General features: G+C 40.6%; 1 protein-coding gene across 1 annotated transcript in view; it reads left to right on the top strand.

The window, feature by feature from the left end:
- Positions 1 to 13,481: 13,481 nt before the first annotated feature.
- FREM1 (FRAS1 related extracellular matrix 1) overlaps positions 13,482 to 23,973 on the top strand; it is a 153,315-nt gene continuing 142,823 nt past the window's right edge. Inside the window, exons 1-4 of the mRNA XM_060013462.1 lie at positions 13,482 to 13,721; positions 18,728 to 18,822; positions 21,532 to 21,833; positions 23,209 to 23,405. Coding sequence (XP_059869445.1) covers positions 13,482 to 13,721; positions 18,728 to 18,822; positions 21,532 to 21,833; positions 23,209 to 23,405 — 834 coding nt within the window. The remainder of the gene's footprint in view (positions 13,722 to 18,727; positions 18,823 to 21,531; positions 21,834 to 23,208; positions 23,406 to 23,973) is intronic.

Here is a 23,973-nt window from a genome sequence, read left to right as displayed (position 1 = left end):
CCAGTGCCCCTTCCTTTTTTTCCCTCGCCTCATTCCAAATATTTGTAGGTGCCTGCTACATGGCAGGCACTGTGTTAGTGCCAAGGACTTAGAAAGATCAGTGTGTATAAATGGATAGACTCTGTCTTCTTCGTGTTTCACATCTTAGGTGTTGCTAACCAATCTTGGATGAATCACCTATTCTTTTTATTTATTTTTTCACATTTTACAACATCTTTATTGAGATATAATTTCTATGCCATGAAATTCACCATGAAATTCATTATAAAATGTACAATTCAGTGGTTTTTGTATATTCACAAAGTTGTGCAACCATCACCACAATTTGTTTTGAACATTTTTGTCACTCCGGGAAGAAACCCTATATTAACAGTCACTCCCCATTCCTCCCCACCCCCTCCCCTAGGCAACCCCTAATTAATCTATTTTCTGTCTCTATAGATTTACCTATCCTTGACTTTTCATATAAATGTAGCCATGTAATACGTAGTCTTTTGGAATCACCTATTCTTGCTAACCTTCTCTTCCTCTGTTAATATAACAAAAGGGTTGAATTCAGTGAGTTTTGATATCTTTCTAGCTCTGACATTCTGACATTGATGGATATAGCTCAGTTTCACTGTTTGCTTTGACAGCAGGCCCAAAGATTTGGCTTACAGCTTTTCTTAAAAATTTTAAAAAATACCCTTTAATTTTTTTTTTCTCTCACAAAGAACCAAGACCACTGATCTAGTGAGTTAGACAAATGCCACCTTTCAGAGCACACAGTCATTCCACACAATGGGATCCTGTAACTCTCTAGAAAGGCTTTTTCCCTGGACCAGGTTACATGGGATGGCAGCCTCTTATCTTGTCTGAATCTGGTGTTGCTCCCCCTTTGGAGAGCTGGGTGGTCTGAACAGGGCTTGCTGGCTTCCATACTTGCACAGCTTGCTCCCTGACCCTTTCATTCAAGTGATTTAATAGCTTTTGTACGACTAGGTGAGAGGCTCAAACAGAGACCTTTGAGGGGCTGGAGGAAAAAAAAAAAACAACTCCCTAATGAAATCTCGCCTTTTGTCTGTACTCGAGTTTCTCTTACTGCAGTGACTGGGGCAACATTTCAAAGGGTTCTAAAACTTGGCCATCAAGATAAGAATATCAAAATATAGCTGTGATCTATGTATTTTTCTGACAAACATAGCCTCCAGCTGTCTGAAGATACCGTGTTTGGATGGGAAAGTGCTCACTGGAGGACAGAGTACAGGGGTCTTGCAAAGTTAGGATATTTTTGACAAAACATTCTTGGCTTCTCATTGGTAAGCTTAATGGAGATGGCAAAATAGACTTTCGTTTCCCTTTTATCCCTCCCTAGTTCTGGATTTGCTGATACGGCGTCAAAATACTCCTTTGGTGCATCATCAAAAACTGCCAAGATTGTTTGTCACTCTTCACTCTCAATTTTATCCTTGAAACCTTCCTATCTGGCTTCCTTAGAGACGGGGGCAGGTAACACTCCAGGACTCACTAAGCTCCAAGTCCTTCCATTGGTGCAGTCCACTTCCCTGGGATCCCATCTCTGCATCCTATCAAGTGTTACCAGCTGCTCAGTCCTTAGAGATGCTTCCTGAATCCTTCTCTTACAATAAATAAACCAGGGCTTTGCCTCATGGGGTCACACTCAATGCCATGGTATTTTCATTCCAAAGTCTACATTTCTTGTTAGCACAAAAATTCTTAATAAATTATTGATATATTTCTTATAAATTATTGATATAAGCCAAAATCATTAAGTAGTTAGGATAATTTCAGAAAGGATCAGAATTCCCAGATGAGGATTCATCCAAATGTTTAAAAGTTGTTGTTTCCTATCAAATCCTGTTCATTGCCTAGATTTCCTTTTTTTTTCTGTGAAAGTGATTCTTCTCATAAAAACAACACAGCAACAACAGAAGAGCAGTGCTTTAGTTCTGTTTTATATAAATCTTCTCTTTTGTTATAACATGGTAGGATGAAATAGTTTGTCAAATAGGCATTAGTGATTTGTTTGAAACCAGAAGGTAGCGTTGATAGGAGAGCCCTATCAAATATTGAATCAGAGTGTGGTGTAGTAGAAAAAAAGAATGGCCTTTGAATAAATTTCAGCTGGGTTCCAACCCTAGGCTGTGATGTTCTTTGGTTCTGTGATGTTGGCCAAATTACTTACCAGTTTCCTTGGGAGTAAAACAAATACATTTATACTTACCTCACCAGGTGTTTGGAAGGGCTAAAAGACATTTGGAAAGCACCCAGCATGGTGCATGACATATGATAAGTTCTCAATAAATATTTCTTCTTTAGGAGAGGACTAACAGGTGTGAGGGCTGGAAAGAATCAAACATGTGGGGAGCCAGGCAATTTATAGGTGAAAAGAAAAGGGAAATGGGAAATAGAACTTTCTTCCAGACCTCAGGGACTGGGCAGGATAGATCTCCATCCACCACTTCCTCTGCCTCTAACTCTGGGCAGCAGCCTTGTACTCCCTTGATTCCTTCTTCCAGATTAAGTGGAAGCATGAAACAAATCCATGAGCTCACACACTACCAAAGGGATTTGTTAAGGAGAAAACAAAGGCAATGTGAATATCATTCTGTCCTTTTCTTCCTGACCCTTCAGAACTGGAGACTTGTATAGCCATTGCACATAAATATCTGAGGAGAAGAATCATTTTGTTTCTCTTGGGATTTTTCTCCATGGTAGCAAGTGGCCTAACCTCAGGGGAAAGTATTTGTTTGAGATTTTGAAACTCTGCAATTGCCCCATGGTCAGCCTACGAGCTACCACCAAGTGGAAAGACACAGCCATTCAAGCATGTGATGTGAGCTCTTGCTCTCCCTCTCTGTCTCTGTCTCTCTCTGTCTCTCACTCTTCTACCAGTTTTTCTTTTATGTCCAAAGTTTGCATTGGGGTAAGTCAGTCTCTCAACTGATAACGTATTGATTTTCTCTGTGCCAAGCCCTGTGACCAGGACTGGAGATGTTTGAGTGAGCAGAACAATTATGGTTGTTATCTTCAAGAAGCTTACAGACTAAGGTCAAAGGCAGACATGTATAAATGACTGCAAATAAACATTTAAATGCCTGTAGGTGTGCAACATGTGGTAAGGGGTATTGCAGGATTCTATGCAAGCAGTTAAAACTGGTCTGGGAGGTTGAGACCTGAAGGATGGGTAGAATTTAGCCAAATGGAGTGGTAGGTGGGAGAGGGGAAAAGGGCATTCATGGCAGATGGGACAACATGGATGGAACATGTAAAGGCCTAGAATGGGCAGTGCCGCGAGTTTAAGGAAGGAACGAAGACCTGAGTGACTAGGTTGTCCGTGGCAAGGAGGAGAGTCATGTGAGAAGAGGCTGGAGAGGTGGCAAGGGGGCAACCATACAGGGAAATCCAGTCTCACAGTTAAAAGGGACCCCAGAAAGCACCTAACCCACACTCCCTCCCTGAGACAAAGATCCCTTCCTGTGTCTGTACCTCAGCCCTCACCATTACTGGACAGCTTTGAAGGAAAGTTCTTTCTGAGGGGAAGCTGAGATTCACCCATCCTCCCTGTTTCTGCACACGGGAACCACAGAATAAAGTCACTCCTCCTGCAGGTGTTTGAAGACAATTTTCTTTTTTTTCATAAATTACTGCCCAAGTAAATCTTCTCTTTCCCATATATTTGCAATTGATTTTTTTGGGATGTAAATTTATATGTTTGTGCTTGTTGAAAGTGAACTTGCTGGCTTCAGCCCATCATTCCAGCCTCCATTATCCAGGACGTCGATCTTGATTATGCCCTCAGTGGTAACAGTTAACCTTCCTGGATTTTTGCTGTCTGTGAATCAGATAAGCTTGTTTCTATATCTTTGTTTAGGAATTTGGAAAATTGTTTAACCAGAAGGAGCCAAAAATGGATCTATGGGCACCACTCAAGATGTTACTCACAGAAATGTCCAGGTATAAATGAGAAGAGCTCAAAGATGTTACTGTGTGTTGATAGTCTTGTTTTGACAAGAATGCTAAAAGCACAGTTCAACTATCATTGCTGATTTCATTTATTGATACATGTGTTGAATGTGTATCACATGCAACAGACAGTTTTGTCCTCCTGCTTTCAAAACACATAGTCACACCATCATGTAGGATATGATAAATGCCCCATGATGGGTTTCAGTAAAATGTGACTTTTCTGCAATCGCAGAAACCAAATGGAATGATCAGGTTTTAGGGCATCTTGGAGGAGGCATTTCACAAGGCATTGATATGTGAGGAAGATTTTAATAAGGATGGAAGCAAAGACATGCAGGGGGCAGACATGAGCAGGGGCTTACAGGTGGGAAGTGTCAAGCAGGTCACTGTGAATGTGTAACTGAGGTTACGGGAGAGGGAGGGCTGTGATTTGGGGCTACATGAGCCTAGAGGTGATGGCCAAAGACCATGGGAGTGGATATGTAGTGAGAAGCCAGTGGAAGTCAGATTTTTTTAAAATGTCGTATTTTCAATGATACAATGTGACCAAGAGAGGAGAAAACAGAGGGTGGAAAGAAAAGGAAGAGAAGATAAAAGAGAAAGAAGCATTGGTGAGGTAGAAGGAGAAGCGGGGAGTATACTGAGTCCATAAACTAGGGGAGAAGAAATTGTGCAGAAAGTGTGGGTGTAGCGCATTGTTGGGCGCTATAGAGATCAGAGAGGATTGTTGGAGAAAAGTTCAATTTGCTGTAACAGTTAGGAGGTCACTGGCAGCCTTTGAGACAGCTATTTCAGTGGACTGGGGGCAATCAAAATCAAGGGTCCTTTTAGGAAATACAAGGCTGGTGAAGGAGTGGGTAGAGACAGCATTTTAAGGAGATAGGATAGTTGGTCAAGACGAGGTATATAATGGGAAAGGGGAAAAGAAAATGTTTGATGAGGATTAGTAGTTAATAGTCGCAATAACAATGTGCTTAGATGTGCCCACCCTAATGACCTCATTTTAATTTTCCCCCTTACGGACTCTATCTCTAAATATAGTAACATTCTGAGGTACTGGGGGTTAGGAATTCAATATATGAATTTTGGGGGAACCAAATTCAGCCTGTAACACCATACCAGCACATCAAGGCCTCCTCCTGGCATTAATTAGCTGATCTTCCAAATTCTCTAGACATTACTGCAGCAAAAGAAAATAGAATGAAACCTGTAGCCACATAAACCCACATTTAAAAATCAGTTTAGTTTCTGCTTTATAGATGTTAAAAAAAAATCAGTTTATAGTGCACTCTGGATTTAGAGTTTGTCTTCAGGATGAGGTGACAGAGAAACTTCCTCAAGCAGGAGTACCTTTGCACTTTCTGGGTTTTTTAATTAAAAAAGATGGTTTTCTATAAGTTTGCAAACTTTGGGCTTAAAGGTTTTCTTTCTGCAGGAATTCTTAGAGCCTTTAGTAAGCTCATATTACATTGTAAATCTTTAAAAGAAGATTTTGGCATTCTGTGCTTCACATATATTTGGATATAGCAGACTTATGTGGAAAACTTTTTAACGTCTCCAACATGTGCATTTTAAAAAACACAGTTTGAAAAATGTGGCCTTTATCAGCCAGATAGACATTGAAGTGTTGAAAAATCTAGGAAAGGAGACCTTCTGATGAGTTTGTGTGGTGGTCAAAGATTCATCTTTGCAATCTTGCCCTGGATGGTACAGCCTGAGGGACACTTTCTCTCCACAGAGTGAAAATTAGGGTGTAAATTAGTACCATCTTTCCAAGTAGCATGCATCGAGAGCCTCAAAATAAGTTTTATACCCTTTGATCTTATGATTCCACTTCCAAAAAACTATCAGAAGGAAATAACTAGAAAAATAAGCTGATTTAATGAAGGATTTTTTCATCACAATCTATTGACATAGTAACTAGTTCAACACCACAATGGAATGACTCTAGAAATCCATGTAGAGGATGTAGTGCACAGATGAAAAGTAAGATCACAAGGAACGTTTAATAATACGGAAAATGGTTAGAATAGAATGTTATGTAACTGGAAAAGAATGGTACACTACTCTTTTTGTAGTGTGGTTCTAATTAAGTTTAAAAACTGTAGATACATATACTTACTTATGAAAACCGAAGGGCATTTTCTTTGGGTGTTGGGAAAGTGTAATGTTTTCCTTTTCTTTATGTGTTTATATTTTTATCCTTTAGTTAATGAGCATGTATTTCTTTTATACACATAAAAGGAAGTTATTTTCAGGAAAAAACAGGTAAATAGATAAAATGAAGGATACGGACTAGTTGATTTCTGAGTTTTCTCGTAAACCACACATCTGTGATTTAGATTACAGTTTAGAAAAAGTTGCAGAGTGAAGGAAGCAGAATGTTATAAACAAAATCAACATGTATTTTATTAATTTAATAGACTGGAATTTTGAAGTGGCCTGTTTGCTTTGAGGCCTTTAAACTGTGCTTGTAGTGTAAGGAGTTGGAACACTCAGATGCTGGTAGGCAAGGTATCTGCATTAATTATATGTTCTTAAAGTAACAGCTACTTCCTTGAGAGAACATTGCCTCCACTGAAATATTTATTTTTGTAATTTATTTTATTTATTTATTTTTGGCTGCATTGGGTCTTTTGGCTGCATTGGGTCTTTGTTGCTATGTGCAGGCTTTCTGTAGTTGCGGTGAGTGGGGACTACTCTTGCTGCACTGTGCGGGCTTTTCGTTGTGGTGGCTTCTCTTGTTGCGGAGCGTGGGCTCTAGGTGCGTGGGCTTCAGTAGTTGTGGCACGTGGGCTCAGTAGTTGTGGCTCATGGGCTCTAGAGAGTAGGCTCAGTATTTGTGGCTCACGGGCTTTGTTGCTCCGCAGCATGTGGGATCTTCCCAGACCAGGGATCGAATCCATGTCCCCTGCATTGGCAGGTGGATTCTTAACCACTGAGCCACTAGGGAAGACCGCCTCCAGTGAAACTTTAACTCCTGCAACAGCCATCAGTTGCTGTCTGGGACCATAAAGGAAGTTGTTAAGGGTTTGCATACTGTAGGAAAAAGACTCCAGGGATAGTGAAGGAATTGCAAAGAGTATATGATTTTGTTGTAATGCAAAGTGGTATAATATAGCAGTTAAGTGCACAGGTCCTGGGGTCGGCAAATATGGGTTATAAGACGCTGGAGTCAAGCTGATGACTTTAGGCAGGTAACTTAAACCTCTTTGTACCTCATTTTCCAAATCTGTAAAATCGCTGTCTACTTCCTAAAACCGTTATAGGAATTAAACAAGATAATGTATGTAAAGTCCTTTGAACAACGCCTAATCCATAGGAAGCACTTAATAAATGTTCGTTTTTATTATGATTATGATGTCACTTCCTTAAGTCACTGTTTATCTATAAAATCAGAATAATAATAGAAACTGCTTTATAGGTTTGTTGTGAGAAATAAATGAAAAGAAATATATAAAGAATGTAGCCCAGTACCTGTATACAGTAAGTAAAAAGTACTAGTAGACATAAAATGAGAAAAGGAAGATACAGTCAGCCTTCCATATCTGTGCATTCTACATCCGTGGATTCAGCCAACTACGATTGAAAATATTTGAAAAAAAAAAACTCCAGAAAGTTCCAAAAAGCAAAACTTGAATTTGCCTGGCAACTATTTACACAGCGTTTACCTTGTATTTACAACTATTTACATAGCATTTACATTGTATTAGGTATTATAAGTAATCTAGAGGTGATTTAAAGTGTGTGGGAAAATGTTCATAGGTTATACGTAAACACTTCGCCACTTTATATAAAGGACTTGAGCATCATCGTGGCGTTTGGTATCTGTGGAGGGTTGGGGGGTTACTGGAACCAACCCCTGTGGATACTGAGGGGCAACTGTACTATAAATTGTTGAGGAAAATCAATCTTAGAAGAAAATCAATCTTAGAAGGCTTCTTCTCCACGATTCTATTCTCCCCGGAAATCCTGTGTTGGGTAAGATCGCCACGGATTCTCCACCCCTGTGGGGGGCATTGAACAATTAAAGCTCCATAAGAGGTGATGAGCTTCTTGAAAGAGAAGAACCTGTTTTGTATTTGTGTGTTCCCAGGGCTGCTTTTGCAGTGAGACTGTCAGCATAGAGGAGGACAGAGCCCTTCCCCAGGGTGCCAGAGACCTGCTTCTCCCAGGCTGTGCTGCCTCCGGCTGTGACCTTGGGCCAGCCTTAGACTGACTCCTTGTTGCTTATGACAAGGTGCAGTTAGACTTCTCTGTCTCTCTCAGGGAAGGAAAGTCAGAGGAGGCAGTGGATCTGAAGTCCTTGGTAAAATCTAAGTCTTAATTTCCTCAACTGCTACACAAAGAAGAGAGCCACTTTCTCTGAGTTTAGACAGTTAGTTGTTCCCTTGGGGGACCGTTCTCCTCATTTCCAGTTCATTGCTCTTGGGTGAATCAACTTATGTCACATATGATTCGGAATCATTTCAGTTATTCTATGGATAATTATATGCAGCTATGAGTTTATGCCTGAAACTTTTACATTTGATTCATATGAATTATTTTGGAAATCAATTTGAGTGAAAATCATGATGATTGAAAAAATTCATTATAAGTAATTCCACGATGGCTTCTATGTTTCTTCTGACTGGTATTTTAAAGACTTTAATGTAGAATACAAGTCACGGGCTTTCTTATCAGTCTAGTCAAGGATATCAGAATCTCTGTTTGAGTGGGTGGGAATGGGTTGATCCTGAGTTGGCTACTTCTTTTTTTACTCAAAATGCCACTTCTCTATTAGTTTATTTTCTTTCTTAAAGACTATAGGGTACTTGTAGGATCTGAAGCTGTGAGTCATGAGGTAATAGCTTCAAGCACAGGGAAGATAAAATGTTCCATTGTTTACATCATCTTTGGTTGATTGGTAATAACTACCTGGAGTGCTGAGAAGAGTATCAGACCAGTAGGAGTTCTGCAAATAGCAAAGCAAGCCAGCAAAAGGTTAGGATAGATTATTGATATCTTTTGTTTTTTAAAAATTAATTAATTAATTAATTTTTGGCTGCGTTGGGTCTTTGTTGCTGCGCGCAGGCGTTCTCTAGTTGCGGCAAGCGGGGACTACTCTTGCTGTGGTGTGTGGGCTTCTCATGGCGGTGGCTTCTCTTGTTGCGGAGCACGGGCTCTAGGTGCGCGGGCTTCAGGAGTTGTGGCTCGCGGGCTGTAGGCACGTGGGCTTCAGTAGTTGTGGTGCACACGCTTAGTTGCTCCGTGGCATGTGGGGTCTTCCTGGACCAGGGCTTGAACCCGTGTCTCCTGCATTGGCGGGTGGATTCTTAACCACTGCACCACCAGGGAAGTCTGATTATTGATATCTTGATATCTGTGCTGGGTGCAGGATGGGGAAGGTGCTTCTCTTGTGTCATGTAGCTTCCATTGTAAAATTCCACAGAGGAACAATAGTAAATATGATTATCTTCAGGGCACATCGTTAACATTGACCATCAAGAAGTTCCATCGCAGAGAGAGCCTGGGAGGACAGCTGGGATCCTGCTTTTCCTGTTGTGCACAGATTACCTAAGATAAATGACAGGAGTACCATGTTTATATCAGCATGGAGAATACATCCTCCTGTGGTTAAACTGAATGTGTAATTATGAAATGAAAACCAGCTCAGCTATACCAGATGAAATATTACTGAATCATTTTCTTCTGTTCAGGAATTTACTAAGAAAGAAAGAAATTTACTAAGAAAGAACACTTTTTGAATTTTTATAAGGAAGAACTCAGAGCAGGATGGTTTTCCACTTTCCAAAACATCTTTTCACTTTTTTGTTGGCTTGTAGAGATATCCTTCGAATACATGATTTCCACATGAAGAAAAAAGGCAAGGGTGGGAAATGGCCTGTAAGAGCATAACTGATTTGCAGGATGACGTGAGGATTGTGAAATGCTGAGAAGCAGCTGAATCACACAAGCAAGCAGACAGGATTTGTTTCTATTGCAGCATCAAATTAAGTCCCATGTGGCTAAAAGTCAGTTGGCTTACAAGCTCCCTTGTAGAATCTGGCCACCTTTCTACTTCCCTTCCAAAGCTCCCACTGATTCTGCTGATGCTGTGGCTGCCCACATCAGTGATGAGAGCAAGCTACAGACAGCTGGATTCTGAGGATCTGACTTGGCCCTATGTTGGGATTAAGCAAACAGAGCTCTCAAGATGTGTTAGGTTTCCCACTAGGGTGTTGTCAAGTAAATGTTGGCTGCCTCTGGACATTGTAATTTTGTACCAGAAACAAGACAATTCTGTCATCTTCTTTGGTAGAGATAAAAAATCCATCATCATCTGAAATCTTGTTTGACTTAGAATCCTGATTTCCATTGCTATTGTTCTGTGTGGTTTTTATTTTTTTTGTTTTGCCTTTTCCCTCTCTGTTCATCCAAATCCTTTTCTCTTTCCCCTCCACTGCCACCTTCTTCCTGTGAAAAATCAGAGCAATATTTTCCATGGAATGTCTACGTACTTGGCATTTCCTAACACCAACAGAAAAATGCAAGCGCAAAATTAGAATGTAAATAAAACACAAATAAAGCATATTCTTTTTGATCTTTATGGCACCTAATTTGGTAGCCCAGTTGATTGAAGGCTGAGTTTTGTTTGATTTTGAACTTAGAAATTGTTACTCTTGCACTGTTTACCTCCCAGCAGTGTTGAGGTAATACTGAAATATTAGCATTCAGTTTCTTACTTCGACCTCCTGTTTTAAGACTGTGAGGAAGAAAAAGAGACATTTTGAATGTCATTAAAACACACTTTGACTTTTACTGAACCTAATTCTGCCCCCTTCATCCAGGACCAGGTCCTGCCATTCTGTTTTTCTTGAGACAAGCTTTACCCTCTTATTCCTTTGACATATTTTGTAATAATAACATTACATTTATATGGGGCTTTGTAGTTAAGGAAATATTTCCACATGGACTATTTCGTTTGGCCTCACAGGGGAACTGGAACAGGCAAGACAGATGGCCCCATTTTTGAAAGAGAAAACAGATGTTCAGAAGAACCAGGGTTAGAATCCAGGTCTTCAGATTCAGGTCTTCTCTTCCCACATCACTGTGGCACGGGAAGCCACAGAAATAGATTTCCTTTTCTTTCTCTCTTGTTTCTTCCTGGTAGATGAACATTAGAATCTTGGTCTTTGACCTTATCTGCTCATTAAGGACTTACTATGCTATAATTAGAGAATGAGCTATTTCCCCATATGCTGTAGGTAAGAAGTTAAAATATTTACCTGATTTATGACTAAACAAAATTAACAAAAAAATTGAAGAATAAGGTAGTTATTAACAGTGTAAAGTTACACTGGTTTATTATGCCCATTGGAAGGTCTTGCATTTTCATGATTTTAATGATTTCTGCACATGGCTACTGAAATATTTGTCAGAAGGTGTAGAAAAAAATGCCATCTTTCCTGTTTAACAGTAGGTTAAACAGGAAAGAAGTTTACATTCTCTGCCATGTAAAATTCTGGCAGAGTGGGCTGGTGTGGTGACTTCACTTTGCAAATGTCCCAAACACCCAGGCTCCTTCTGGCTCACAGCTCTGCTAGCCTGAGGTGTGGCTCTCTTTTTTATGTGCAGGGCAGCCTCCTCAGTCTGGGTAACAAGAGGGAGAGAAGCGTAAAGATAAATCCATGAAAAAAAAGGAAGAACGAGGTCGCTAGGGAGTGAGGGTAGACAAAAAACAGGTCCCAGTACTGGACCCTAGGCTCCCCAACATGAAAAAAGTCAGGGATTCTAGGAAGAAGCAGCAAAGGAGAAGAAGGGAGATGAGAAGAATGCCTGAGAGTATAGAGTCCTTGCAGCCTTTATGGGTTAATTTAATGCATTGAAATCTCAGAAAGCCAAGTTTTTTTCTCTTATCTCTTAGTTTTGGGTGATGCCTACCCACCCTGTTGCTTCTCTTCTTTGTGAAAGCGCTGCTTTTTTGAATGGTCTTAGATGCCAAAGGTGAGTGGAAACAAGTTGTGAAAGTTCAACCAGCAGGTTTGCATTCTTGCCCAAACAAGCCAACCTAATTCAGCCTGAGCGTGGGCAACATGGTCAGTGGGAGGATGGGACTGTTTTATGTGGGGACCGACACCATAAAAAACAGGCTGCTCTGTGAAGTGTGCACCCGCCCGCCCCCAGGTGTTAGGTGACATGTCACGCACTGTCTCAAAAGTGAAAGGTTTCAAACAGGGACAAGAGAATGAGCCTTCCCTTAATATATTAGAGGTGGGCAATAGTGGCATTTTTGCCTACACCTTCTGACAAACATTTCAGTATCCGTGTGCAGAAATCATTAAAATCATGAAAATGCAAGACCTTCCAATGGGCATAATAAACCACCATTATGGTCTATCATGGATAACTAATCGTGGATATGACTGGTTCACCTAATCATATCTTGGAATTAAAGATATATTTCAATACCTTGCACTTTGGATAAAATCATTTCTGTTCTTATGGGACACAGAGAAATAATCATGAAATTCTAAGTGGTTAAAATAGAAAAAAAGACTCCACTTGTGTGAATTCTATACTTTCTATGTAATTAGCATTGCAGATGATGTATAAATGCACGTACATCTGCCGTGTCATTAGCTGTGTATGTTGAAACTACGTTACTGGATTCCTAGCCCTTGTTACACCTAAACAAAACCCCAAATGATCACTTAGAAAAAATATCTTTTCTCCAGTTTCCACTCAAGCGTTTCTTAGGCGTCTTCATTGTCCAGCAAAGTCAAAATTGTGCCCATGTGACAAATTATTAAGCCTTTTTTTTTTGAGTGGGTTGTACTGATTTAGAATTAATCATGTTTTCAAACAGTGGGCAAGTAATTGTATCAGCTCTCTTGCACAAATGAGGTTACAGTCCTCATTTATCAAGTGAGAAGACAAAAGCAAAGAGTTCAACAACTTTCTCTGAACGCAGAGGAGCAAACGCTGCCCTTGGCCGTGAGGCGGGCTGCCTCCTGTCGGACCACACAACTGACGTCCCTGCTGGGACCCGTTGAGTCCGGAAGCAGGAGTTACCGCCGGGGAATGAAATGGCTGCATTGCCTTTCAGATGCCCCTGGAGGTCAAGTTAGTTTATTTGTTTTTAATTTAGCTGAAATTACAGGCTGGTTGAAAGATTCCTTTGTCGGTGGGGGTCTTTTGAATAAGCCACATAAACCTTTTTGTTTCTCTCTCACTTTCCTCCAACTCCTCGTCCCATTTGCAGGATTAAAAAAGCACTTGGGAGGCACATTAATCTTGCCGGGCGTTGTCAGGAGTGATCAGCGAGTTTTATTAAAAGCTCTGGGACTGCCTGAAAGACCTCCTTGTCTGAGTTTGAAATGAAAGGGACGTGTTAAGATCTTGGGGCACATTGTCGGGACCCCTTGCCCTGCCCCTTGGACTATGAGCTGACACCCCCGGAGAAGGCACAGAAGCCCTCCTTTGTTGAAGGGATTTCACTGGTGGATGGAAACGAGTTGGCCCCTGTCGGCATGAGCTCTCTACGCTGGGGTGGGCTCGGTGCCCTGCTGCTGCTGCTCAGGCTGCTCCCAGGCTGGGCCAGCCTCACCCTCATCCGTGTTAACCGAGGGGTCAGGGTGATGAAGGGCAGCTCCGCCTTCCTGTCTCAGGATGACCTGAAGTTCGCCATCCCCAAAGAGAAAGATGCCTGCAAAGTGGAAGTTGTGATGAATGAACCAATAACCCAGAGGGTTGGGAAACTCACTCCACAGGTAGGTCATATCTGAGATTTGCTATTTAGTAGTGTGTATGAATGAGAGTGTGTGATAATGTTGGGGGTGAGGGAGAGAGAGAGCGAGAGAGAGAGCGAGAGAGCGAGCGAGAGAGCGAGAGCGAGAGCGAGAGCGAGAGCGAGAGCGAGAGAGAGAGAGAGAGAGAGAGAGAGAGAGAGACAGAGAGAGAGAGAGAGACAGAGAGAGAGAGACAGAGAGACAGAGAGACAGAGAGACAGAGAGAGAGAGATCAAGCTCTTCCTTCAAGCTACCAGAGGTGAGTGTTGTAAGGTGTTCAAATTTGAAACGGTGGAGTTGCAGTTAGCGGGCATAATACTGCACTGTTTTTTCTATGCAAGGTGAAACCTGTTAAAAAAAGTTTTTTTGACGTATAATGACATATAACATTAGTTTCAGGTGTACGAGGTAATGATTTGAGATTGGTCAAACCTGTTTTTTGAATGTTCTTGGGTGACTGTGGATTACAGCCTTGAAACCAACAGGAGTCACTCCTATTTATGTCAACCCCTCTGGAGGAAGAATGGTTCGAACAGTTATGGATGGATGCATTTTTAAAATTAGTAATACACCAAATTGACAAGTCTTTCCAATTTATCCTCTCTTATTGACGAAATCTTATGTAAATATTACCAGCTCTTTGACCTTATAAAACAGCTAATCAGCCAGGAAAAGGCATAATGGTAAGGGAATCGCATCTTATTTTAGGTACATGGCCACTCTATGAGAATCTTAGGGGAGAGAGAGAAAAAAACAGAGCGAGGGGGAGAGAGAGAGAGAGAGAGAAGTAAACGAGAGGGAGAGAGAATGAAAACGGGTTGGAGTGGGCAGTCTCCTGTGTGGTGTGATAAGGTCAGTCTTTATGGGACTATTCCTGCCCCCAAATTATCTCACCCATGGCCAGAGTGCCTTTGGATAAGATATCAGGGTTTCAGGACATCTTTAGGACACATTTGTGACTGCAGATTAGCAAAAGTTAAACACGAAGACATTTTAATCTATTACCATCCCTTGAACGTTCCCTTGAGTAAGGGATGAGATCTGGAAACGATATATGAAGACACTTCATTTTAAATATTCATTGTTCTTCAAAAATGTCTTCATAAAAATTTTTTTTCCCTTTAATCACTACCATGGAGACCTTGTCATTTAAGGGTGTTCTGTGCTCAATCCTTTTGTAGGGTGGAGTTACCCTCTAATTCCTTGGGTTTAGGAAAGTCTGTATTATCATACATTTGCTTAAAGAGCTTATCTTTATACACAATAGAAAATTGCTTCTGGTCTTATTACTTGTTCCTACTGTGGTTGAACTTTCTTCTCAAGGCAAACAGTTTTCAGAATATTCAATGCTGGGTATGGCTGCTGCTCCTAGCAAAATACAGCATTTCTGTTTGCTGAACTGTGAGCATTAATGTTCTTCCTCTTCCTCTCTATTTGGCTAAAAAACTATTCTATCGGCTTGTTCAAAAGTGGTATTAGATGTCATAAAGATGAACTAAAGAGACTGAGATAGATGCTAGCTCAAGTTGACATCTCTGGACATTTCCTTTACTTCCATTACAGTTATAGTCTGATTCTGAAACACATCAGAATGCTATGGCAGGCTCTCACTTTGGGAGTATGGCTCATGTGACTGTGACTAAATGTCTCCCTCCGGTTTCCTGTGAGTTTTTCTTTTGTCAGTCAATGAGCTTCAGATGGGCATCTAAAAAATGTTAGTATGTGCTCATGGACCCAGGTCACCCTGGTTTTCCCATGTGTGTGGTAAGTGCAACATCTCCCCACTTTCACCCAACATAACTTATGCTGGAAAGTGTGTTTGATTGGCACCTATAAGTTAGGGATAAAGGAGACGCCTGGGATAGCTCATGTCTGGAGCCCCAATGCACTAAATGCGATGAGTAGGTGACGCGAATAGGCTCAGCAGCAGGCCGTGGAGCCCTAACTACAGGCACGGGGGTCAAAAGCAAATCCTTGGAGTTTTGGGGAGCAGCAAAATAGGACCCGAATCCTAGATGTCTGGGATCCCTGACAGAGCAGAGACCCAGGGCTATATGGAAAAAGGTGGATGCCTTATAAAGACTGATGAACTGATAATTTGGTAACCCTTCCAATCAATATATCAAAAAAATGTGTGCAACATTTATTTAGAAGTAAGGCTGAATATATTTTGTGAGATAAGAAGAGAGGAAAGATTCCTCCTTGTAGCGCACTGGGGTAATCTATGGTCCAGCTGTATTAAGCTCTGGCCGCAAGCATGCAAAACCAAAGGCCTATTATTCACCAGATTCTCCCTCCTTAGAAAGCATTTTGGGGAGGATCTCCTGTTACTTAAACCAGCCTCTGGGGATATCCTCTCCCCATCCCAAATAGCCTATGACTTCTAAAGTGCTTCATATAGCACTTTCTATGAGAGTAATGAAAAATAGCATCATTTTCAGTGATATTTTAATAGTCTTCACTATGTGGCTAGCTCTGAGGCACTGGAGAGCAAAAAGGGATCCACGTGACTAGAACTAGGTAAAACATTTATTTGGTCACAAGGATCAAGTGTTGTGATAGATCTCTAAGTTGTCTCATTTTCAAACTTTCTCTGATTTTCTGGCAAAAATCCATTACTAGAAAGACAATGTGGAACAGAAACAACATATCTGTCTGATTTAGGGAAGTCTGCATTGCAAGGCAAAGGGGCAGGGCGGCAAACATCCCCAAAGGGTCCTCTAACGTGCTGATTAAAAGATAATGTTTAGTGTATGTCTATCCAGAGGTACATCTGACATCTCAAACAGATTTATATCATCTAAAGTAAATATGTGATATATAGCTGCTAACAGTTATTCTGTGGAAAGCAGTCCATTAAAATGTGGAGTTTCGTTGCCTTTTGGTCAAATATGAGAACTGTGTACTATCATGAAATCTGTATGTCCGGAAAACTTTGTTTCTCAAACCACTTGGTGATCCTATTTTTTCATTATGATAATTTCAACAAAAACAAAATCCCTAAGTGAAAACTGCTTTTTTGCAATATGTAGCTGTACTAAATTCAGGTTGATGCAGTTCTCCCCAGGGATTGATTTCTTATGGAGTTTTTGAAATTAAACACAGCCAAGCATAGCCAAGCCAATTATGCACACACAGACACACACACACACACACACACACACACACACACACACACACACACACACACACATCCTAAACATTACTCTTTAATAGAGCTTACTAGTAAGTTGAAAGCAGGCTTATTTGAGCCCATTCCTAGCCAGATGACTGTATTAACAACACCCTGCTGTGTAATGAACCGTTTCATGTGAGTTGTACAGAAAATGTTTTGTTTGACATCTGTTCAATCAGTGTTTTCATTCCATTACTGAAGTTTGTCGTAGGACCAACAGGTTCATTTTCCTATTGGTTATTTGGAAAGGGATTTCACTTGGTGCACACGAGTACCTTCTGTCTCGATAACCTTCTCGAGATAGTCAATTAGAGAAGGTTGATGGCAATATGTTTTCCTCATGTTTTAGGACAAGACTTACGCACTCACAGTACTTCTCACCCCTGACCCAAAGCGAGAAATTTCCTGGGTGGAAAAGCACCCCCGCTTAGCACTGAGCTCGCTCTTTTGAATAGGAAATGCAGAAGTAAGAAAATATCTCTAGTTTGAACCAGTTTGCTGTCATTAAAGTGAGTAATGAGTTAGGAATGTGTGACAATTTAATTATAAATTGTAATTGAAAAGCAATTGAAGTGGAAAAAAACAAAGCTAGACAGTAATTAGAAAAGGATTTAGCTCTCCTTTGTTTTAGTTAGTAAATTTATGGAATTATGGTTGTCGCCTTTTATAAAAGGAAAACATATTATGAAACATAAAACAGATGTTTCTTTTAACAAAGCAGATTGTCTCTTTGTTACAGTGACTATCTGTCAATGATATGGGAAAGGTCTTTCCTTTATCTCCTTCCTTGTTGTCAATTAAAAAGAGGAACCAAAGATGTCTGTAGGAAACGATCATTTGTATTAGTGAGAAAGTCTTAGTAGGAAACGATCATTTGTATTAGTGAGAAAGCCTTCTCAGGGAGGATTATGTTGTTTGTAAATGTTTGAGGCTGTAACAAGGTACAGGCTAAATAGCATGAACTCAACAGTGATGATATGTGAATACCTCGAGGGTATTTCTTAGAACTCTACCAAGTCAGATCGGGCAGAATGAGGGTCATGGTGTGAATGGAAGAGAAAACTCTTCTTTTAAAAACTATGACTCCCAGAATATAACAATTAGCAATCCTTAGTAGTTCTGAGTGAGGTGATACAGTTACTTATAATTTTGTTTGAATAGAGAAAATTGCCTTGACATTGTTATTTGTCTCATCAGTCATTTCTGCTATTACATAACTAATAAAAGCAGGCTTTTGCAAGTAAATGAGAAACATCTGTGGGTCGTGTTTGGCTCTGATCGACCACAATAGTGTCTGTAGTAAGTGGCTTCATTTTTAAATATACTATTTGGAAAAGAAAGCAATAAAAGGAGAAGAAAAAAATACAGAGCTAATACAGCGTGTTTGTATGTGGGGTAATGCATGCCTGTTTCTACATACACAGAGGTAGACCTCTCTGACTCAGTTGCTATGGTGTTGGTAAATAACATTTTGAAAAATGGAACCATATTTTAAATGTACTATACACTGGAAAAAGATAGTTATTTAGAGATAATCACTGCTTAATTTATCTGCCTGATCTGCTTGGATTTTCATAATTTAGATATTCTCAAAGCAAAACACAGCTATATAAGCAGGATGGTCATAGGCATGGGGGTGGGTAGAGGTGGTGATGGTTAAAACACACACACACACATACACACACACACACACACACACACACACACAATACTAAGAGACCGTAATTTCTTCAGGCAGTACTTTACTGCTGGAAAAATTAAAAAATGTACCAGTTTTCTCACAGATATGTATCCATTTCTTCATGTGAACTAGGTCTTTGACTGCCATTTCCTCCCCAATGAAGTAAAGTATACTCACAACGGTTGCCCAATTCTTGATGAAGACACAGTGAAGCTTAGACTTTACAGGTAAGCAGCATAGAAGCATTGTTCATTCCTTAGCAGATAACCACTCTGTGTACTTCTTTTTCTTTGGATAGGTATTATTATGATGGGAGTTACTAGATTTCAAACAAGTAATTCGCAGTAGGAACTGGAGACCTGAGTGGGTGAGGCAAGAATTGTAGCAACCTTTCAGTTACTTTTATTTATATCATCTTCCTTGGGGCATTACTGTGGCAAATTATTAGCCCTCTCCTGTTTCTCTTTAGAGTTCTTGTATGGGTATCTCTGGTCATTCAATTCCCCACTTATGATAAAAAATGGAGATTACAAACTACAAATTTTTAATGAGAATTAGGAGGAAAATATATTCCAAAAGTGAATGAAATTCTTCTTTTTGATTATCAACTGCTTATTTATTAGAAGTGCAATATCTTCTATTTTTCAACATATTATATTTTAAAAAGGTTCAAAAAATCAATTATAGAGTTGGACAAAGTGACCATATGACCCAGCAATTCTACTCCTAAATATACATATATACATAAGAGAAATAAAAGATATGTTTACACAAAAATTTATAGACAAATGTTCACTGCAGCATGTCTCATAAATGCCAAAAAGTTGAAACAATCTAACTGATGCATGTGTAAACATGATGGGGTATATCCATACAATGGAATATTATTCAGCCATAAAAAGGAATGAAGTACTGATACATGCTACAACATGGATGAACCTTGAAAACATTATGCTAAGTGAAAGAAGTCTGACACAAAAGGTCACATATTGTGTAATTTCATTTATATGATATGCCTAGAAAAGGCAAATCCATAAAGACAAAGTGGATTAGTGGTTGCCAGCTGTTGAGGAAGGGGTGAATGGGGAGTGAATGCTCATGGGTGTGGATTTTTATGGTGGGGGGGTCATAAAAATGTTCTGGAATTAGGGAGCATGACGGTTGCATAACCTTATGAATATACTAGAAACCACTGAATTATAAACTTTAAAAAGGTAAATTTTAGGGTCTGTGTAGTATATCTAAATAAAAAGTTAATTTAAAATTACATAGCACAGGGAGATCAGCTTGGTGCTTTGTGACCACCTAGAGGGGTGGGGTAGGGAGGGTGGGAGGGAGACTCAAGAAGGAGGGGATATGGGGATATATGTAAACGTATAGCTGATTCACTTTGTTATACAGCAGAAACTAACACACCATTGTAAAGCAATTATACTCTAATAAAGATGTTAAAAAAATATAAGCTCATGGTTATGGTATTGCTCACTTTATAGAAGCAACTGAGAATTCAGTGTAGGTGGAGTAGGCCTTATATAGATTTTACTTGGTTTTTGTTGCTTTTAAGAGTATTTAAGAGTAAAATACGGCAGCATGAATTTCCCTTAAGTACTAGACTAATATGAGTCTAGAGTTTTGTAGCACAGTGAATCATCCTATAAACACTTATGATCATCTGCTATAGGTTAGGCCCATGCTAGACATAGGAAACAAAAACATGAGGAGACATAGACTGGTTCTCATGGTCTCATGCAAAAGATGGGTCGCTAACTGTGATTCAGAATGACAAGCGCCGAAAGAGAGGGGTGAACCGAATGCTGTGCTCAGGAAATGCGATGGCACCGAAGGGTTCCTTAGGAAGCTATGCAATCAGCATACAAGGCTGTTTGAGTTTCCTAAGACTTTAAAGTTAAAAAACAAATTAGCTTCAAAGAGCTTGCTGGGAAGGGCTGGAAAAGCTAATGAATTCTAGCTGTTCCTATTTCTTTCTTCCTTGAGTTTCTGAGGGATGGGGAGGGTAGAGGAGCACACATGAAGGGCAGAGTTAGAGGACCTGTCAAGTTCCCTGGTCTTGAGGATTTAAAATAGAATATTCAGAGGAGTTGGAGGCAGAAAACCAGGGAGCATGTTTATTACCCTCTTACCTCGTCTCTAGCCCTTTTGGCAAGCTACTTGACCTCCTTGTGCCTGTTTCCTTATCTGTAAAATGGGATTAACCACACTTATGATAGATTCCTGTGAAGACTGAATGATATACTCTTCATAGAGTTTAGTATCTGCCCGGGCCATCGTGAAAGCACGTCAGTTAGGAGCTGCATTATTGATACACACCCATCACCCATTAATTTTCTCCCTTCAGTAAAGAGTGACAACCCCTATCTGCTGGTCTCTGTAAATATCCAGAAAACAGAGTGACTAAGGGAATGAAGGCAATGGAGGTAACAATCACGGAATACCCTTTATATGCCAAGCGCTGAGCAGAGCACCCCAACTAGACTGTAGATGACTATTCATGTGGTGGCATTTCTGAAGAGCAAAAGGGCCTTGGTGCTTCAGAAACCCCTCACCCCCTCACCCCTGAATTAAAAGTCAATCCATAAATTATACATGCTGGATACTCTTAAGTTGCACACATGCTAGAGAAGGGACTCTGAGCTCATCGCAGTCTTTAAATACCAGTATCGATGATGGATTTGAGAGAAGGTGTTAAAAGAAGGGTCATTGGAAAGGGAAGAAACAGGAAAAGGAGTTGTCACCAAGGTAAGGAGAAGAAGGGAAAAGAAGAGAGAGGTTGGGAGTAGAGTATAAAATAAAATCCACACTCTGCGTGACACACTGATTGTGTGAAAGCCAATCTTTAAGCTTCCAGCCAAGTTAGTACACAATATCAGAAGTACCTGGGCACCAATAATATTGCCTTTGCTCTGTTCTGTCCACAGATTGACTGAGACAGACACCTTCACGGAAACCTTTATCCTGCGGGTCTATCTCCTGGAACCAGACTGTAACATCATCCGTATGAGTGACAATGTACTGGAGGTGTCTGAATTCTATGGCCTGTCCCGAGCCATTGATAAAAACCTGCTCAGATTTGATTATGAGAGGACGACTAGTCTGGAGTGTACAGTCAGGCTGGACCCTGTGGGAACTCGGCTGCCAGCCCATGGCCAGCTGGTTGTGGTGGAGCCCTGGCCGGAAGAACCTCGTGGAGATCAACCACACAGTTTTTTCCCTGAGTCTCGTATGATATGTTTTAATACTTATCTGGATGTTACTAAAGCTGACAGATCTGTAAATGGTCATCTTCTACCATGACAAAGATTTTTACTTAATATAATTTGTAGCTGGTTGAAAAATGTAAGTTAGTGGTTAAGAGTGTAGACTTCGGAATTGGAAAAACCCGGGCTTGAAAACTGCCTCTGCTATTTATTCCCTGTGTGCTTTTAGGCGAATTATTTAACCTGTCTAAGTCTCTGTAAAATGGACAAGGATAGTGGCTGTTCCATAGGATTGTATAAAGATGGGAGTGAATGAGATCACACAGACACAAAAGTGCTTAACACAGTGTCTGGCTCATAGCAAGTGCTCGGTAACTGTCAGCTGTTATTATTAATAGTAGGTAGCAATGGCAGTGGTAGCAAAAGTAGCTGGTGAATTTACTAAGTATTACTAGACTTGGAGCAGGTTTGAGGTAGAGCTGGTGGGCAGCAGCCATGGTTTAAATCAGGAAGAGTTAATGGATAACGTTCTTTCTGTTATTCATTTAATTATCACATTTTGGGTACCTCCTAGATGCATAATAGTGTTTCAAGCACTGTGGGAAGACCAAAAAATATAAGGGAAAATCATAATCACAGTAATACCTTGAATTTGGACAGAAATTTATAGCTGAAAACATGCACAATAAGTCATCTCATTTGGTCTTCACAGCCTTCACAGGGTAGGAAGTAGGATACCCATTTTGTACATCAGGGAAATGTGCAAAAGGCCACTAGACAAATAAGTGGCCTGTGAGTATCATATACTGTGCAGGAGTGAAAAAGGCAGTTGGACAGAGACAAAAGACTATGTGTTGGAGAGATGACTGTGGTTTTCAGTGGGAGACAGCAGGTTGGCTCAGGTGGTCAATGAATATTTGAAGAAAGGTTTAGAAAAAAGATTAAATCGACCTGAAAAGGTTTTCAGGATTTGAGTGTGTGACAAGCACTAAGGGGAGTGAATTTCAGTGAGTAGAATATTCTAGCAGAGATGGCATGATGGTACCATGGAAGTGGATGCTGTAAAGGAAGACCAGAGCAGGACAGTGGAAGGCCTACAGTGAGCCTGTTAGTCAAAGATGGTCCAGCACCAGAAAATGCATTTTATATATTTTTTCTCTTGGTCACTTTTGGTGGTTAAGAACCTGATTGGATAATTGGTCAACTGTTCTTTTCAGTAAAGGCAATGACAGGTTTTCAAGAAAATGACAACCTACTCAGTGAATGATTGGAGGGTACATGTGAGTAGTCTTTGGGCAGTGAGAGGGAATGAGTACCCATGGGAGGGAGGATGGGTTTTTAAATTTTACAATCATTAATGTACAAGTGACTCTCTTAATTCACTGCTGTACATTCTAGAACTGGGAACAGAACTGAAGTGTCCTGGTGGCAGATGTCCCCTGGGACTGAAGAAAATAGGAAGTCTCAAAGTGAGCTGTGAGGAGTTCTTGCTGTCGGGGCTTCGATATCAACATCTGAGTCCCCCTTCTCCGCACATTGATTACATCTCCATCCGACTGGACCTCACAGATAGCAGGAGTAAAATCATATACAAGGTAGAGTCTGTGGGGTTATGTGTCTGTGTCCCCAGCTGATCCACAGCAAGAAAGCCAGTTCCACGGGGGCGCTCGTGCTGGTTCCTGTATGGTTGTGGGTAGAACAGCTCAGCGAACTGCAGACTTGTTCTGCCAGTACGTGCTTGAAACAGTAGCTTTTGTATATAATATCAGTACATAGTTTCCCTTCTCTGGCTCTCTTGTAGCTCTATCATCACTGAAGCAGCTTAGAAAGGACCTGGGTCAGGTTACATGCTAACTTTCTTCTCCCGTTCCCTTCAGTATTCCTCAGATTCCCGTTTCTGCGCTTGTAACTCCTACTCTTGGATGCTTCATTTACTCCTTTATTAGAACCTCCTTTCATCTGTTAGAGGAAATCAGAGGGTCCACCCACCCACTCTGCAAGGCCACAGGAATCTGGGAGAGAGGGGGAGCTCAGTCCTACTTTTATGGCTGTAGCAGATGATATCATTTTCACTCTTTCAGACTTTGAGTTGGAGGACTGGGTTGTCAAGGAGACAGCCCCCCAAGGACTTCCTGCATCTTCCAATCTCTTTTACATTCTCCT

Source organism: Delphinus delphis, chromosome 6, assembly GCF_949987515.2.
Source record: "Delphinus delphis chromosome 6, mDelDel1.2, whole genome shotgun sequence".
NCBI classification, from domain to species: Eukaryota; Metazoa; Chordata; class Mammalia; order Artiodactyla; family Delphinidae; genus Delphinus; species Delphinus delphis.
The sequence above is the reverse complement of the archived record's forward strand: the minus strand, read 5'-3'. Positions and strand labels throughout refer to the sequence as shown.